Here is a 19796-nt window from a genome sequence, read left to right on the forward strand (position 1 = left end):
ATCCTGCCAAAATGGACCGCCAAAGCAATGTTTGAAGCGAGTCTGGCTTCCCCGTTCACACCTCACAATACCCATGAAGACATTAGCTTTGAGGTGGAGCAGTGTGGGCCTCATGCTGTGAATGGATACAACACGGAATGGTGGATGGACACACTCGTTATTAAATAGAGTTACAGATAGCTGGGGCTGTGCAGCCTACGATTACCATGCTTATACACACACGACACACAAACACGCACAGGCTGACACAGCTGAAAGGTCGTCTCTCGTCTCCTCTCTTATTCTAAATCGTCTCCTCTCTTATTCTAAATGTGACAGATCAATACCGGGGAGGGAGAGAACGGTGGAGAGAAAGACAGCAGTGATATATATGACTGACCCGTCTCTTGCTCCCCCCCCCAGCAAATGGATTAATCCTCCTATAGAAATCTACAGCTGCTGATTGCACCCATCAGATGCTAAGCTGCATTACAACCGAGTGACATGTTCCCTGTCCCTTTACCCCTCCCCCTCTACTCCCCACCCCACTTGCTTTTGTGCCGCGTGTTGCATTGTAGGGCCCTGTTCTGTCTGATGAAAATTTAATTTCCCCCTTATCTGCACTGCCTAAGCTATACAAATCCAAATCCCTCAAAAGTGGTGACTCTTTTTTACACACAGGTATTATGGCGCAGAGCCGCCCTGTTAAAGGAAGATTAATTGCCACGTGTCGGGGGTTGACGGTTGACGTTTCTATAGCTCACACACCTGAGAGATGGCTGATGGAGAGCGCGAGAGGGAGGGAGAGAGAAGGAGAGAGCGAGGGAAAGAACATCGTCAGGCTGCCGTCGATGACAGCGGAACAATGTGGAAGAGAGAGCATCAGGAGAATCTGCTTTTCAGCACAGCTATGGGCTCCCTCCCTCTCTCTCGTTCTCCCTCTGAGATGCGGCACTTCAGATAACTCGGCACAGGTTTCTATTAACGCGGCTGACACCCAGTTATCTTAATCTAAGGCAGCAGAGAGAGAGAGAGAGAGAGAGAGAGAGCCTGCGATTCAGCCTTATCCTCTGGGATGGCGGCAACGCAGCTTACTCCAAAATACCATCACATCTCACAAAGGCCTCAACAACAAATATGAATGTTTGAACACAAAGCCATTTCCAGTTTACAAACGAGATGAATTCATAATTAAGGCGGCGGCAGTGACTTGATCAAATGAGAATAAAATGATCGACACTGACAAAGGAGGGATTGAATCGGGGACACACAGTTGGCTTATAACGCTCTTTTCTGTTTTACACTTCCAAGTACCCTTGTCTTTATCTTTTTGCCTTTAAAAGGACAGACACCAACCTTTGAGGGCAGTGGACTGGTGTCGCTACCAAATAAATGCGATAAATGTCAGATGAATGCCAGACAGTTTATTGACTGGCGCCTTTCATTGTTTAAAAGGTAAGATTGGTGTGGAAGCACCTAATCCTCAATACCACCACTCAAACAAAGGGAATCAGACACGTTGGATCCATTTTGCCAAAATGAAACCGACAGAGATATGTCATTCCGAATAGGTTACAAAAAATGAGTTCCTCCTAGGGAGTGAGTGACATTTAAAAGTATCTGGAAATTCTTGAGTTGAATTCAAGGGAACAAAGATGGAGGGTGGAGGGACAAAAGGCACTAACCAAACAATAAAGATACCGTTTGTCTAAGGTTGTAAAATTCCAGTACATTTTTCCAAATGTCCATGTTTTCCAGATATCCTTGTTAAAGGATTTCAGATTTCCCTCCTGATTCCATGAATCTCAGAGAATTTTGCAATCCTATATTTGTCAAGTCTAAAAACAAATGAGCAAACCAGACACTCACCCCTCCTAGAAGCTTGACAACTCTAACTTTCTGTGGGATGTGTGGCCCCGCTCTGTCTCCACTATTGGCTCGCTGCATCACAGTTCTCTTCACCCCTGACTTAGGCCCCAGAGCCTGGGCCTGACCTGGACTCAGACCTGCCATCAGGGCTCCCTGCATGGGCATGTTCCCCAGGGCAGTGGGTCCCCGTGGTCTGATAGGGTTCAGTTGGGTAACATTCCTCCTCTGCTGCTGATTTTGTTGCTGGGCCTGCTGGGTAGGGTTGGAACCGGGGCCCGTGTTCTGCCCCTGTTGGCCCCCCTGCCAGCCTGGCACTGGGGCTTGCTGACCCGGGCCCTTGGTCATCTGCAGGCGGGTCTTCACGTTCTGGCGAAGCGCGGGGGGCGTCGGTGGAGTGCAGTTAGGAGGGAAGGCAGTAGAACCTTGCTGGGGCTGTTGGGGTTTAGGTGGAAACTGCCTCTGCTGCTGTTGTTGTGGTGGGTCACCCTGGCCGTTGATGCGCTCCAGAAGCTCCTTCTTGCGAACGCCGGCTTGCATCTGCCTCCTCATCTCCTTCCTCTTCAGGATCTCCTCCCGGAGTCGCTTCTGCTCCTCGATCTTCAGACGGTATTGCCGCGTCTCTTCGTCCTCATCAGGATCCTGCAACCAACCAAACACTATGAGAAACATCACACTCACCATGAGCTAGTAACATGGGTAGCATCCCCACTGGCACGCTATTCCCTATATAGTGCACTACTTTTGACCAAAGTCCTATGGGCACACAGTGCCCCTCAACCTATTCCCTTTATAGTGCACTACTTTCGACTAGCGCGGGTGCACTATAGGGAATAGGGTGCAGTCACAGAGCTGCAGTGACTACCACTGGAACCGTCTAAATTGGTGTGACATTCACAGCAGTAATGAGAAGCGATACCCCAGAGAAATACACTATGATATTGATCCCGTTTCCAATGGACTCCCCGGTGAACGAGTCTCAACTAATTTATAACCTTATGATCGGGCCATTAATAAACAGAATAGCATTCACTGCCCCATCTAACTGAACACGGCGGGCTTAGCACGGCTTAATATGTCAGGTTACTGAATTTTACAGGCACAATGTGTCAAAATTCTCAAATTATCGCCACGTCTTAAATGTGATGGTAAAAAAATACAAAATGATTGGTGAAACTGAAGAAGCCACTTTCTCAACTATACTGAGTCACACATGAGAATCCAAGCCGTTTGCCTTTGTTTCCCCGTTTTGGCAATGACCTCAATGCCGTTTTATTTAGACACTACTTTTGTGTGCGTCCCAAATGGCAGCCTAATTCCCTACATAGTGCACCACTTTTGACCAGAGCCTTATTTACACTATGTAGGGAATAGGGCGCCGTTTGGGGCGCACACAAAAGTAGTGTCTAAACAAAACGGTGTTGAGGTCATGGCCAAAACGGGGAAACAAACATGTGGTGCAGGACTGACCTGTACTGCTATGTTTGGCTGAGTGCCTGTGGAATCCCTGCGAACCACCGTTCTTTCAGGTGGTCCAGGTAGCTGTGCTGCAGCCTTGTTGGCAGCAGTAGGCTGGGCTCTCCCTCTGCCACCGCCGGGGACCGGCCAAGCGTTCAGGCTCGGTCGCACCCCCGCCTGCATTGCCCTGGCAACGGGCCTGACGTTGGGCGCCGAGGCGGGGCGGACATTGTTCATGTTTTGGTTGCCAGGTGCCACGGGGAGCTCGCGGAGGTTGCTGTTGCGCTGGGGAAGGACTTTCAGTGCAGGAGGGTTCTGTGGAAGTGGGGGGGGATTTATATTTTGTTAGTGTTTTGATCACAATCATGTTCTAAAATCACTAGCCACTTCCGAACTGACATTAGCTTGATATATCTATATAACCAATGTGATTTTTCTTCTTCTGTGCACATTGTTTTTTTTATTGAAAGCAAAGCACATTGATTCCTTCGAAATCAGTTGGAACGTGTCATGAATCCAAATAGTCCTACGACCGATAGTAGCTGCTCACCATACGGGGCCTGATGGGGGCGTTCCGTTGCTGTGGGTGGGGTCCGCCAGGGTGCGTCTGTCTGGGGCTGCCGTGCTGCTGCATCTGGTGAAAGAGGGACTGGCCCTGCCCACCGCCGTGGTGCATCATGGGGCCTTGCCGCTGCTCGTTGGGGTGGAGCTGGTGCTGTGGGTGGTGGTGGGGGGGCGGCTGAGACAGGTCCTGTCTGTGGTGCTGCTGCTGTTGTTGTTGATGGGAGAGAGGCAAGTCGTGATGCTGGAGGTGCGAGTGGGGAGGGCCGTGCTGCATCAAGCCCTAGTTTTAATTTCAACGCAAAAGGACAAAGCGGGCAGAATGAGTGATTCTGACAGACAGGGTAAAAGATTGACTGTTTTGACTTACAACTTGAAACAATAAAAATAAATCAGCCACACTTCTAAAGTTCTCATATGCAGGCGATTGGAGCTTCAGTAAGGAGAAATGGTTACATGCATATGATTAACCTCCAATCGGTGTCCTCATATAGCCGCGGCAACAGAGGTAGAACAATGAGCCGTACACTAGAGGGCACTCTTGTCTGCGCCTCACCATTCATACCGCATGGGAAGGTCTCTCTGAGAATTATTAGCTGTTTTAATGACTTTTTCACTGAACAGGGAATATTCAACAAGCGGTTCCAATATTTTTATAACCGAGTAAGAACGGTACGAAATTCATGAATTTAGAATAAGGACCATATTTCACATTTGATATGTATCCCAACAGGTATTGTATAATTATTTTATTTCTTTATTGAACCTTTATTTAACTAGGCTAGTCAGTTAAGAACAAATTCTTATTTACAATGACGGCCTAGGAACAGTGGGTTAACTGCCTTGTTCAGGGGCAGAACGACAGATTTTTACCTTGTCAGCTCGGGGATTCGATCTAGCAACCTTTCGGTTACTGGCCCAACGCTCTAACCACCTGCAACCCCATAATCACTAATTGTGAAGAAGCTTGTAAAAACCCATAGTATACAATATAAACTGAAGTGATTTCCATCTATGCCCAGTAAATACTTCAGCAATAGACAACACATACCCAGTTGTGGACCAATCCCTGAATCATTCCACTCCACCTTGCACAGGCAAAGCGCAGGCCACCGCCACACACGTTCATTGGTAGAAGATTCACTTACTCTCATCCGTACCTGCATCCCAAACTGGAGCTGCTGCAGGGGGAAGGGCCCGGGGGGCACCTGCTGCTGCTGAAACCCGGGCTGAATGTGGCCCATGAAGGGCCTGGTGTTGGGGGGTCCACCGAGCCCCGTCAGGCTGGCCATGCCCTGGTGGCCCTGGGGAGGCAGGTTGGGTCTGGGGGGCTCTCTCTGGAACAGCCCTAGCTGGCCCCCTGGACCCTGGCCTGGCTGGTTGAACCCTCCTAGGCCTGGCTGGTTGAAGGCCATGTGGCCCTGGCTGGGGATCTGATGGTTGTTACTGTTTATGAGTAAGCCAGGGTTCTGGTGCTCGAACATGTGCTGCTGTTGCCCAGGGAACCGCCCTGGGTCTATAGAACAGGAGGGGAAGTAGGAGGGAGGAAAAATCCACAACAGAGACGTCAAGTTGTTTGCTGCGTCGCCACATTTCCCACTCACTTTTAATACATCAGACAGCGACTGCCTCGAGTCTTGGCTGCATGGACTAAGGCTGAGGGAAGCAGCACACATAGGCCTACATCTCTATCAACAGAAAATAACACAACACCAATATTTCATTCCACATAAGCAGTGATTTAGAAAATGTGTGATACGCTTGTATATTAGGAGCCCCGACTCATTCGAAAGCATGTCGGTGCACATGCATACAGTTGCCTTCAGAAAGTATTCACACCCCTTGACTTATTCCACATGTTGTTGTGTTATAGCCTGAATAGAACATGTATTAAATTGAGAACCTGGCCTACACAGAATACCCCATAATGTCAAAGTGGAATTATGATTTTCGGGATTTCTACAAATGAATTAAAAATTAAAAGCTGAAGTGTCTTGAGTCCATATGTATTAAACGCCTTTGTAATGGCAAGCCTAAATAAGATTGCACACAATAAGTTGCAAAGACTGACTGTGTGCAATAATGGTGTTTAACATGTTTTTTGAATGACTACCTCATATCTGTACCCCACACATACAATTAGGTCCCTCAGTCAAGCAGTGAATTTCAAACATAGATTCAACCACAAAGACCAGAGAGGTTTTCCAATGCCTCACAAGGAAGGGGACCTATTGGTAGATGGGGAACAAAATCTGACATTGAATATCCCTTTGAGCATGGTGAGATACAGGTGTCCTTCCTAACTCAGTTGCTGGAGAGTAAGGAAACTGCTCAGGGAATTCACCAATGGGCCAATGGTGACTATAAAACAGTTAGAGAGTATAATGGCTGTGATAGGAGAACACTTAGGATGGATCAACAACATTGTAGTTACTCCACAATATTAACCTAAGTGACAGTGAAAAGAAGGAAGCCTGTACAGAATAGAAATAGTCCAAAACATGCATCCTGTTTGCAACAAGGCACTAAAGTAATTCTGCAAAAAATGTGGCAAAGTAATTCACTTTTTGTCCTGAATACAAAGTGTTATGTTTGGGGCAAATCCAATACTGACTACCACACTCCATATTTTCAAGCATAGTGATGGCTGCATCATGTTATGGGTATGCTTGTAATCGTTAAGGACTGGGCAGTTTTTCAGGATAAAGAAGAAACGGAATGGAGCTAAGCATAGGCAAAATCCCAGAGGAAAACCTGGTTCAGTCTGCTTTCCACAGTGATTGTTCCTGACTTAAATCTGGTTGAAAATCTATGGCAATACCTGAAAATGGTTGTCTAGCAATGATCAACAACCAATTTGACAGAGCTTGAAGAACAAATAAAAAAATGTACTCACATCTGTAATCGCTGCCAAAGTTGATTCTAACATGTATTGACTCAGGGGGTTGAATGCTTATTCATCTAATCAAGATATACAGTATTAGTACTTTTTTAGAAAAGTACCCATTATTCTTCCACTTTTACATTAGAGTATTTTGTGTAGGTCGTTGACAAAAAAAATCCAATTAAATTCATTTTAATCCCACTTTGTAACACAACAAAATGTGGAAAAAGTCAAAGGATGTGAATACATTCTGAAGGCACTGTATAACATGAATTTAGTTAATGGAACTCTGCAATTACGCTCGCAGCGTACCCTGAAGGTATACTGCTAGGGGTTAATGCCCAGAAGGCTTAGATATGCTAAGAGAGACGATTTAACCCCTTAAAGGCAGGGAAGGACGCGTGGGTGGGCGAGCTAGGTGTGTGTGTCTAGGTGAGGAGGTTTGCATCCCAAATGGCACCTTGTTACCTATATAGCGCACTACTTATGGCGAGCGGGTCCTGGTCAAAAGTAATTCACTATATAGGGAATAGGGTGACATTTGGGACAAGAGTAGTGCACTAAATAGGAAAAAAGGGTGCCATTTGAGATGCAGGCTGTGGTCTTACCCCCGATAAAGAAGGGCTCTCTGTCCTGGGGGGCGGGGGGAGGCTGGTTCCTCCAGGGCTCCATGTGATGCGGGGGCCTCTGGCCAAAATTACCAGGCATGTGCTGCTGCTGGAAGTCCCCTGATCCCTGTGAGGGGGAGAGGTGCACACACACTCATACATTGAATTCCACATTGGGAACCACAGTAATCACAAACTAATTAAAACTAATGAAAAGGGTGCATTTCGGGTAACAATATTATACTACAAAGGGAGCGAGTGCTCGGAATTGATTCTCATTAGGCACGATGTTGACTTGGGTAAAATGTATCAATGTTTACGCCATTTTGTGAGAAATACCATTGAGAATAAGTGAGAGTAAACCTCTAAATTCACTAGTGTTCATTGGCATCCTAAGCATCATGACAAAAAAATCTGCCATCTTGGCCAGGAAAACATTAATTTGAGAAACGGCAAATAAAATCGTAAACAATCGTATAACACAATGGATCTCTGGTAAACCTGCACTAAAGCCTACATAGAACTTTGTTGACGGGACCTGCTCGCGTTTCGGGAACATGGACGGCAAAGCATATTGGGCTTGTGTTAGATCAGTGCTAATTTCTTTGTTTCATCTCCCCATTGTGTATGTACAACAGCTTTCCACACAGCACAAAATCCCCCCACAGTGCTCCGTCTAGTCTACCTTCAAGGAAAAGCAGCAGATAACGATCCCATAATCCCTCCTCGGAATAAGATCCCCCCCCCCCCTCCCATAGCCGGTCTCTCCTTTATTCGCTTAAACATCCGTCTCTGTTGAAAAATTCACCTTCAACTCAAAACGTGGCAATTCCACAACTGGGTTGCTTAGGCCTCCATCCTCCTCGCCCCTTTGTAAATTACTTAAAACGCTATCTAGGCTTAATCCACCTTGATTCGCCGGTAGACTGCCGGCATTTAGAAATGGATAGAGGAGCGTTTTGAGTGCTGGAAGGGAGAGAGAGTCGCCAAAGTTGCTTAACAGAAAGTTAATCAACGGGGCTTAACGAAGCAGAGGACGAGAGGGAGCGGATCATATTGTTAGTTTGGACATTATCGCTCTGTTCCAAAGGTCAGTCCCGTTTGCACAATGGAGACTCGGTTGCCTACATAATACCTCTGGAAATTTGTATGAATTTGATAACGCGGCTCATCCGCACTGAGTGCTAATCCTTGATAAACAGGCTGAGAGGTGCTCAATGTGTAACTGATGCTGCAGATATCCCTCTCGGAAAGAGGAGGGCTAGCTAAAACAAACGTCATACAATGGACCGGGTCATATGTCAAACCATTCACTGAGAAATGGAAATGAAGAGGATTAGAAGTGGCATTTGTTTTGGTCGGTCCCTCTTTGGACATATTGTCTTGTACAAATTTCACATTGTTGCCACTGTTTATGGAGGAATTTCATATGTAAAGGACAATGGTACTGTTGACCAATGAGACTAAAAGATATGTTAGACAAGTGCCTCCACCATCAGAAAGAAATTTGCCCTGATGTGACTTCAATGTCACCTTTTGATGTCATCTTTGTAGCTTGGACAATGTGGAACCTAGGCTACTTTTATATTTTCAATATCTAACCTGATGATATTACAACATATTCACATTTGGAACAAATGGCAAAATATATTATATTTTAACCACCAGTCCCTTGATATGCTGGATAATATTTTATGCTAGACTCAAGAAATGTACATTTGGGCCAAATTACAAACCTAAAAATGTATTCTTGACTAGCAGTTTCTATCGCCATAGCCCCTAATTAGCTCTTAATTGGAACCTCAGATTAATATTTCATAATACATTTTCCAAATGTTTTATAGAATGATATTACATATTGGGGGGGTAATGTATGATAATGATCCATAATCTGCTGCCCAGTGGTAAATGGATGTTGCTGGGTGTTTTGTCACCTGCATTTCAAATGGTGTCCCTGGCAACAGCAGCCTAAATGTGAATGACAGCTGGGGAATCCAACACTATGCTAGGCATCAGCCCAGCCTCTACCTCCAACTCTGATAATTGTGAAAAACAGCTCTGCTACACACTGGAGCCTCTCTGCTATCAACGTACACCACAATCACAGACAGGAAAGGAGACGAGGACGATTGTTGTTTGAAAAACGCCAAAATTGTACTCAAGACTCTAAACGCGAGATCCTGGCTCTTTTGTTAACAAGGTTTATAAGTACACCTTTCGCCAAATGCAATTGGATGCAGCCATTTGTCAATGTCTGATTTGCATTAATCCATATAAAACGCTCTTCCCGAGAAGGTGTCAGTCAGCACCAGTGCCACCTGATGCCTGGGCATCAATTAGCTTGACACCCTGTTCTCTACATCAGTGGTTCTCAAACCTCTCCTCGGAGACCCCCAGTCCTTACCACCCCTACCTTGTCACAACACAACTGTTTGGCTCAAACACATTAAGAATGAAAGAAATTCCACAAATGAACTTTTAACAAGGCACACCTATTCATTGAAATGCCTTCCAGGTGACTACCTCATGAAGCTGGTTGAGAGAATGCCAAGAGTGTGCAAAGCTGTCATCAAGACAAAGGGTGGCTACTTTGAAGAATCTAAAATATATTTTGATTTGTTTAACACTTTTTGGGTTACTACATGATTCCATATGTGTTATTTCATAGTTTTGATCTCTTCACTATTATTCTACAATGTAGAAAATAGTAAAAATAAAGAAAACCCTTGAATGAGTAGGTGTGTCCAAACTTTTGACTGGTACTGTATTTCATTAAAAAAAAAAAAAAATTCTCTAAATATGCATTATATACAATGAAAGGTCAAATACACTGCATTTCAAACAGTCAGCAATAATCTAATGAATTCAGGACTTGTGAAGTTATACCTAGGCTAAATATACATATTCCACAACCATAAGACCCACTAATAAATAATTACAATATTTCATGAAAATAGTTACTTAATTTTTTTGTTGCAATAATACTGGATCTTTCAAGTCCATCTATGAAAAGGACATTTTTTGTTCCAAATATAACCATGCATAATGCACATTTACCAATAATGACTTCTTGTAGCAGGTATTAGGCTATAGAAAATGAACACAGGTCTCATCAACAACCTCTCAAGCCCACGTGCTAGTGATTAGCCAGCTAATCTTTATATTTCAAGTTTAGCCAACTTGGATCTATTTGCTTGCTAACAAGGTTGAACAGTTGAATTGTTATGAACACACACTTCTGTCCATCTCCAACTGTTTTAAAAGCCTGTTAGCCTGTGCACTTTGTTCAGATGCTGAAATCAAGTGGCCTAACTTATTTCTCAGAATGACAAAGAGTTACCAATTCCTTATATGATTGTGTTGATGCTAATTGCACATTTACAAAACAGACTAGACAGCTAGTATAAGAGTCTATGGCTAAAATGCTGCTAACGTACCAATTCCACATGCGAAAAACTGAGCATTCATTTTCCAGAATCGATGTTCAATGATACTCTCGTTTTAGTAGTGCCTGCTATGCGCGCAATTTGAGTAGATGAGACATGAAAAGGGTGAAAAGTTCACTTATTGTCTGAATGTGTTATGGTGTCCATATTACTGATTATTTTGGACCAAAACCTCAAATGCAAATAGCGAGTTGAAACCGCTTGCCAGAGAGGAAGATGTGATCTCAACTTTGCTGGCATGAGAGGCAGAGGCTTGGTGTGTGTGTAAACCATAGAGGAAGAGGCTAAGGGAGAGGTTTCAGTCTCGCTAAAAATCTGTCCAAAATAAGACCAATGTATTTCTATGGGATTATTTTGGACCAAAGCTTGTCGCCGGCCTTCCAGCCTTTGAGACAACGACTCCCATTGTTAGGGCGCTGACTTACATTTCTTAATTATATACAGATCTATGGTGTAAATTGGGAAGGTACACACAGCACAGAGGCACGGAGGAGAGGAGACCAAAAATACAACATGAGAACAAGCTGACAAACACTCATAAAAATGAAAAATAACAAAACCTCAAAACCTTCTTGCAATAGAGGCATTTGGAATATCGCGCAAAAAACATACATTCGAATTAATCTGATATAATCGCCCAGCACTAATGCAACCTGAGTAACTTGAGGCACAGTTGGCTGCCTGGCCAATTCACTTCCCCGCCAGTCCTGTAATCACTTTAAAGGCATTCCTTTCCTGTCATCTCTGTAATGAGTTCTATGTTACTCTGGCTGCGTTTAGACAGGCAGCCCAATTCTGATATTTTTCTTCATGAATTGGTCTTTTGACCGATCACATTAGATCTTTTTCAGATCTGATTAGTTAAAAGATCAGATTTCAGGTGCCTGTCTAAACGTAGCCTCAGAGGTTCTTCACTGACTCCAGTTTCCTTTTTTAAACTAACTGAATACCTATTTATCCCTTAGTATTAAACCAAAAATTATGCTATTGGGTTGTTTTTCTAATTCAAAACAGCCTTCTAAAGGTCTGTTCTACTTTGTGCCACAAAATTTCCCTAAAATGTAGTATTTTCACTGGTGGTAGTGGGCTGTATCCTGGACTGTGTCCCTAATGTTACCCTATCCCCATAGGACTCTGGTCAAAATTAGTGCACTATGTAGGGAAAAGGGTGCCATTTGGGACATGCCCCTGATTTCAGGATTACATTGTGAAGCCAACCACATGGTTTGAGCCCTAGCACATCCATAAAGAGTGCTAACTAATTTAAGCCTCAGCCACCACAGCCCTCCAAGAAGGCCAGCCACGGCAAAAAGCCCCTATCAACCATTTCCAGTTGTGCAGACAGACTCGGTATGAGTGTTTACAGATTTGCTCCAACAGTATTTGGACCAGAGCGGGTATCTAATTGCGATAATGATATTTCCCTCACAAAGAGGCCCAGCGCTAACCGTGTGATGGGGGAGTGTGTGTAGGAGCAGCTGCTACTCACAGGGAACCTCTGAGGACTCGCAGCAGGTCTGGGCTGGCTCTGGGCAGGAGGCATCAAGGGCACTGCAATGAGAGAGAGAGAAGGAGTGGTGGGGGGGGGCAGCAAATGATGTATATGGGGCAGAGACCAAAGGAGGAGGGGTCAAGAGAGAAATGAGAAGAGGAAGAGAGAACGCAGGGATGGGGAGAAGGAAGGGTAGTCCATTAGGCACCTCTGGGTGTACTAAAGGCTGATTCACAGGCACGCATCTTACATTTCACCTCCGAGATGGGCTCACATTTATACACAGCTGGACAGAGGCAAAAAGGAATGAACGAACATAGTGAAGCATTGCGGTTGAAGTTGTCTAATGGACAAGGAGGATGGGTACTTTTGGCTCTGAAAGAGGCCATTTCATCACACAGTATGAGGCTTTTTGACTTCAGTAAATACTCCATGCATCTTCAATTCATAAATCAGTTTGAGTTGCAACTGGTAACTGCAATTCATTTTCCACAGGAATTGAAAAGGACAATTCGTTGCAAATATGGGTTAAGGGACATATGCCAACCTCTGGTAAACACTCCCGTTATCCTGTCCACCCCCTCCCCTCAAAACACACACCGACTGTCTATCTCTGTTACACACACCCCTAGTCATGACTGAAGGCAATCCCTGATCTTTTCACACACAGAGACCCACACACACAAACACCGCACCAACACATTTCAGTCTGGACAGACAGGGAAGATAAACCAATCTCAAGGAATGGAATGGAGATGCCGCCAAAAAACGACAAGTAAATAAACCTATTACTGGCTGAAAGCCCTATTCACTTGTCATTCAACCCAAACAACATGACATTCTAATCCAGACACTTTTCAAAGCAGTGCACGGATAACTGCCAACCATACGGCAACGTACGCCTTTGCTTAGAGGTAAATATTCAAAACATTCAATGGAGGTGCTATCCTTACAATAAGTCCAAAACTTAAGGAAAAAGGACCCAGTGGGCCACTCAAATGACACACTATTCCCTAAATAAAGAACTACTATTGACCTGGGCCCAAAGGGAATATAAGGTGCCATTTATGACAACATCAAAAGTAATGCACTATATAGGGAATAGGGTGCTACTTGGAACGCAAGTGCAAACCTACCTTGTGCAGGGGAGGATGCTGGGCCCCTGAAATGGGGATTGATGTGGATGTTCTTGGGCTGCTGCTGCTGCTGCTGTTGCTGGTGGGGGTGGTTGTGTGAAGGAGGGGGACTCATCATGCGGGGAGGCGGGTCCATCTGGGGCCTGACTGGTGCCCCGTGTGAGGAGGGAGAGCTACGGTGGGCCATGTGCTGGGGGATAAGGGGTTGCAGGGGCTGCTGGGCCAGCGAGCCCCCACTGTGCTCCTGGAAAAGAGGCCCTCGGGGGCCACCGGGGCCACCCTGGCGATGGTGCTGCTGATGATGAGTTTGGTGGTGAGGGGGAGGCATTCTGGCAGGAGACTGCTAATTGAAGAGAGAGAGAGAGTAATGGAGAGTGGGGGAGATAGAGGGAAGACCAATACAACAAGTCAGATGTGTTGAGTATACAAAACATTACGAACACCTGCTCTTTCCATGACAGACTGACCTGGTGAAAGCTTTGATCCCTTATTAGTGTCCCTTGTTAAATCCACCTCAATCAATGTAGATGAAGGGGAGGAGACAGCTTAAATAATGATATTTAAGCCTTGAGACAATTGAGACATGGATTGTATATGTGTGCCATTCAGAGGGTGAATAGGCAAGACAAAATATTTTAAGTGCCTTTGAACAGGGTATGGTAGCAGACTGGTGGGTTTTCCCACTCAACAGTTTCCCGTGTGTATCAAGAATAGTCCACCACCCAAAGGATATCCTGCCAACTTGACACAACTGCGGGAAGCATTGGAGTCTACATGGGCCAGTATCCCTGTGGAACGCTTTCCACACCTTGTAGAGTCCATGCCCCAATGCTTTGAGGCGGTTTTGAGGGGTGGGGGGTGGGGAGGGGTGTATTGCTCAGTAAATTAGTTAAATAAAGACACCATTAATCCTTCACCTAGACCTATATGTTAACTTTAGCTCCTATTCAATTACCTGTTGGCCAGTCATATATCAATTCTAAACCAAGTTAAGATATTTTCACCCCTCCAGTCATTCCCCACAAAGTACATCGCCACTAACACGAATGCATGAATGTCAGTTGAGCGTTCCCATACCTCTTAAAGAAGCATGTTTAAAAGGATTTTCATTTTTCATATAGAGAACGGAGTGGCTGCGGACGTGAGTTTTGTCTGATCGCTTCTTTTGTCCGGACTAAAGATGCCGAAGCCAATCACCTTCTCTACTTCACTCGTAGAGAACAGGCTACTCTGGCGAATGGTGCTCGTTTATAAAGTCGGATCAAAGCAGAATCAATGTCTGCAAGATCACATATTGATAGTATTCGGCATAACAAATGCAATAGCATAGTATTACATTACTCTAAAGGCGTCTGTATACATAGGTTCGGTTTGCTCCTAGCCACCACGGCTAGGCAACGCAAACGTCTGTGCTCGCATACTCCCTAAAGACCTTCAATAAAAGCGGCAATATTAATGTTGTTCGTCCCTCTTGAGCAACCGTAACAACATACGGAGTAACACTTCCTCAAAATAGCCCAAATTAATATAAGATAAATCAAGAAATCGGTTATTTAATTTTGACATTTTTCGCTGAGGAGGTCTTAGTCAAGCAATTTTTCATCTAGCTAAGCTGTTTGGTGCAGTTCTTCTCAAGTGAAACAAGTCGCATGAAAACTAGTAGTGCACTGTAGACGGTAGGGCCTAACTGCTGCTGTGCTCTCTCGTCTCTCTCGTTGAAAGACGGCAAACACTTAATTGAAAACTCCCGTCCATAGTTCCCACCCCAACTTTTGACCAATCACCAACGAATGGGCGAAGACTTCGTCTACGGACTTACAGACTTGCCTCAAGAAAAAAAGTTGCGAGAACAGCTCCCTAAAACACCGCCGAACACCAAGACGAACAAAAACCTGACAAAATATGTGCTAACTGTTTCAACTGGGAAGCATGCGAAAAGCTTAAGACAAAAACACCACCGCATTTTTTTCACTCATGTGACCAAAACTCAACAGCGCACGCCACTAGACAAAATACACTTTAAAAAATATATATATATATTTTTTATTTTACCTTTATTTTACTAGGCAAGTCAGTTAAGAACAAATTCTTATTTTCAATGACGGCCTAGGAACAGTGGGTTAACTGCCTGTTCAGGGGCAGAACGACAGATTTGTACCTTGTCAGCACGGGGATTTGAACTTGCAACCTTTCGGTTACTAGTCCAACGCTCTAACCACTAGGCTACCCTGCCGCCCTACACTAGTAGGCTATGCTGCAATTTGTTAACACCGTCTGTTCTAATATTCGCTCGCTATACATAATTCAAAAACAACACTGTGGGCAACTTCAAAACACTGTATAAACTCAAGAAAATCTAAATGCCTATCCTCATGAAACTGATTGAGATCAAATGGTTTGTATGCAGATGCTGCATGGGCGTTTCACTGGTAAAGAATTATCATTCACGATTGACAGTGAGAAATGTGAAGGGAAGGAGGCCACAAAATGTGTGCGTAAAGTAAAAAAAACGTGTGCAGAAGCTTTGGGATTTTTTAATTCCGGGAAGAAGAAAAAAATGTATGGGAAAAAGTCTTATCTGCAGACATGGCCTATGCAGAAATGACTTCCAATGGATGAACAACTTAGATTAATGGATTATATGCTTCAAAAGATATCTAATAAAAGGCCACGAGAAACTAAATCCTACGCAAAGAACTAAATTAATTTAATATAATTCTGTCTAAATTGACTACCGCCAACGTTTTTGGTATAATCCATATATCAACATTGATAAGGGGAGCAGAGAAGCGGAATAGTTGACTTTGTTCACGCACAAGTGATCACGGTTTCAATAGGCCATGGAGAGAACGGCATATTTGCGAACAATCACAAGAAGCCTTCATGGCTGTGCCTTATTAGTTTTGCAGGTAAACATTAGGGCCGGGACGATACCAGTACCACAATATTTTTTCCTTGGCAAAAATGAAAACATGAAGCAAACCTTTTGCATTGTGTCGGTTCATTTTGTTAAGATTTACCTGCATGCCCATATGCAGTGGCATCATTGGGAGCCGCTGGTCATTCATTCGTCCTCTTCCTCCACCAAAGTCTCCCATCCCGAATCCGGGGAACCCCCCCCGTCCTCCTCGTCCTCTGAATCCTCCTCTCTCTCCTCCTCTTCCTCCTCGGCCCCCAAAGCGGCCCTGCTTCCTCTGGCGCTCCTTCTCCTCAAACTCCATCAGGTCTGCTTTGGCCTCTTCCGAGAGCTCTGGTGGGCAAAACACACCAGGAAGTGAGCATTACAACATTCAGGGGTAATGACACAGATTTAAGCCTTGTCCTAGACTAAAAAGCATTTCTTATGAAGAATCTCCATTGAGCATGCTTATTATTCTAAGACTAGGCTAAAAGCTATGTCTGTGAAACCAGCCCTCAAATACAGCCCATACATGCTCAAAATACATGCTCAAGATGGATTTGTTGAGCATTTTCTTTTGATCCATGTTGTGTAAATACATTTTAGAGTTAAGCTTGAAATGCTCTTCAACCTTAACCAAGTCAACCAAACAAAGCCCAAACCTCTTACTTATTACAGTTAACAAATACGAAGCAAAAAAAAATTGAAATTTGAATTAAGAGTTTCCTGAGTGCAAGGTTGTAATTAAATGTACCTAATGTTTCAGGAATGTTTCTTCTTTTGTTTGCTGCATCTGCCAGCCGCACAATGCCAGACGTGACGTCTTTGCGCTCTGTTTTGAAACGCAACCGACCGGACTGTCCATCGTCGTCTTCCTCCTCATCCTCGTCTTCCTCCTCCTTCACTTCTTCCTCTGGCTCTGGTTCATTTTCAGCCTTTGGAAATATAGGGACCATCTTAGTCATAAATTATGAACAGCCCATCAGATATATGGATAGTGTTCATCTTGTAAGCCTATAAACTGCAACCATTAACATACGAGATGTTGATTTCATATCACAAAAGATGCAGGCCTTCAGCATGGTTTAAACCATTAGAATTAGCTACGCACACATTATTGATCATTTGCACATTTTTTACCTGGGCAACTCCAAAATCGCCACACAGCTAGCGTCAATCAGCACAACAGCCATTGACTCAATGCAACACATCAGACAAAAAGGGTCTCTGAATATTAATGTCTGCGTCCCAAATGTACCTTATTTCCTATATAGTGCATTACTTTTGACCTGAAACTCTAAGTAGTTCCTTATATAGGAATATATAGGGAATAGGGTGCCGCTTGGGACATAGCCAGTGAATGAGGGAGACCCATTCTGTTCACACCTCCTCTGCGAGCTGAGAGTCTTCCCCTTCTTCCCCCTCCGGTGCTTCCTGTTGCTCTGCCTGCTCCCCTAGATGCTCTGGTTGTTCTCCATCTCTGTAGCTTGCCGAGTAATCATCCACCTACAACAACATGGAGATTCAGAATCCATATTCTAAATACTAGTCAGTCATCAACACAGTGCCTTCAGAAAGTATTCGTAACCCTTGACTTACTCAACAGCCTGAATATCAAAATGTATCAAATGTATTTTTTTTTCTTACCCATCTACACACAATACCTCAAACATGTTTTTGTTTTTTTACATTTTAGCTCAATACCGCAAACATGTTGTTGTTTTTTTACATTTTAGCTCATTTATAAAACATTTTATACAGAAATATCTCATTCACATAAGTATTCACACCCGAGTCAATACTTTGCAGAAGCACCTTTGGCGCTGATTACAGCTTTGAGTCAGTCATCTTGGGTATGTCTGGATAAGGCTTTGCACATCTGGATTTGGGGATTTTTCCCCATCCTTCCTTGCAGATATTCTCTCTTAAGTTAAATGGGGAGTGGTGGTGTACAGCAATCTTCAAGTCTTTCCACAGTTCTTCAATGGGATTCAAGCCTGGCCTTTGGCTGGGCCACTCAAGGACTTTCACATTGTTGTTCTGAAGCCATTCCAGCGTTGCTTTGGCTGTGTGCTTGGGTCTGCCACTGCGAGGACAATCAGCTGTCAGTCCCGTCTCCCTGTAGCGCTGTCTTAGGCGTGCGTCTCACAGCACGGACATTGCAATTTATTACCCTGGCCACATCTGCAGTCCTCATGCCTCCTTGCAGCATGCCTAAGGCACGTTCACGCAGATGAGCAGGGACCCTGGGAATCTTGCTTTTGGTGTTTTTCAGAGTCAGTAGAACGTCCTCTTTAGTGTCCTAAGTTTTCATAACTGTGACCTTAATTGCCTACCGTCTGTAAGCTATGTGTCTTAACGACCTTTCCACAGGTGCATGTTCATTAATTGTTTATGGTTCATTGAACAAGCATGGGAAACAGTGTTTAAACCCTTTACAATGAAGATCTGTGAAGTTATTTGGATTTTTATGAATTATCTTTGAAAGACAGGGTCCTGAAAAAGGGATGGTTTTTTTCTGAGTTGATATGCCTCATCACAAGAGATCTACGGACAGTTCCTTGGACTTCGCTGTCAACTGTGGGATCTTATATAGACACGTGTGTTCATTTCTAAATCATGTCCAAACAATGGTATTGACAATGCATGGACTCCAATCAAGTTGTATTGACATTTTAAGTATGATCAAAGGAAATTGGATGCACTTGAGCTCAATTTGGAGTATCATATCAAAAGGGGTGTGAATACTTATGTAATCGGATATTTCTATATATAATTTCCCAAAATTTGCCAACATTTCTAAAAACATGTTTTCACTTCGTCATTATGGGGTATTGTGTGTAGATGGGTGAACAAGTATATTTCATCCATTTTGAATTCAGGTTGAAACACAACAAAATGTGGAATAAGTTAAGGAGTATGAATATTTTCTGAAGGCACTGTAGATGAAGTATATTCCTTCTTTCTCCCACCCTTGTATTGGCTCATGTTTACTATTACTATTAATATTAGGAGGATAGTATTACACTGGCCTAAGATTACAGCCTTTGTGGGTTTAGGATAACTATATCCCCATGGAACTGATGTCTAAAGGAATAACGGTAGAGCCAAAAATACTGCAGTGTTTCCCTTCAATGAAAATATTAACCGCGAGTATAAAGGGGAAAACATTGAAATGTTATGAGGGGGGTTAGCAGGGGGGGGTTTAGAAAGGGGGAGCCTCTTTTGAATTACCATAACAGTGGGAGCAGGCTTCATTACTATTCCTGACGGCATTTGAAATTCAATGAGATGTAAATGTTTGACATGATATACAGAAATGCAGGGGGGGGACACACACTCTCCAAATCAGTGATGGTGAAAATATCATTGAGCTAGCTACTGACTACTGCACAAATCGCTGCTTTATTGGCTCACTTTAGAAGATCATGACTCAATGCCATGCAGGAACATCACACACACGATAC

At 44.0% G+C, this 19796-nt stretch overlaps 1 protein-coding gene across 5 annotated transcripts in view; it reads right to left on the reverse strand.

Annotated features, from left to right (window-relative positions):
* The window catches only part of LOC115105142 (RNA-binding protein 33-like), a 46343-nt gene that overhangs the window by 11756 nt on the left and 14791 nt on the right, over window positions 1-19796 (reverse strand). The window contains exons 6-15 of one of the 5 annotated variants that reach the window (XM_029626790.2): window positions 17716-17835; window positions 17084-17264; window positions 16451-16680; window positions 13431-13770; window positions 12292-12353; window positions 7357-7483; window positions 5013-5380; window positions 3854-4147; window positions 3316-3618; window positions 1849-2487 (exon numbers count right to left, since the gene is read on the reverse strand). In XM_029626790.2, coding sequence (XP_029482650.2) covers window positions 1849-2487; window positions 3316-3618; window positions 3854-4147; window positions 5013-5380; window positions 7357-7483; window positions 12292-12353; window positions 13431-13770; window positions 16451-16680; window positions 17084-17264; window positions 17716-17835 — 2664 coding nt within the window. Of the gene's footprint in view, window positions 1-1848; window positions 2488-3315; window positions 3619-3853; window positions 4148-5012; window positions 5381-7356; window positions 7484-12291; window positions 12354-13430; window positions 13774-16450; window positions 16681-17083; window positions 17265-17715; window positions 17836-19796 lie in introns of all 5 variants that reach the window. The other 4 variants (XM_029626794.2, XM_029626791.2, XM_029626792.2 and 1 more) reach the window with 4 other exon arrangements.

Source organism: Oncorhynchus nerka, linkage group LG22 (genome assembly GCF_034236695.1).
Source record: "Oncorhynchus nerka isolate Pitt River linkage group LG22, Oner_Uvic_2.0, whole genome shotgun sequence".
Classification (NCBI taxonomy): Eukaryota; Metazoa; Chordata; class Actinopteri; order Salmoniformes; family Salmonidae; genus Oncorhynchus; species Oncorhynchus nerka.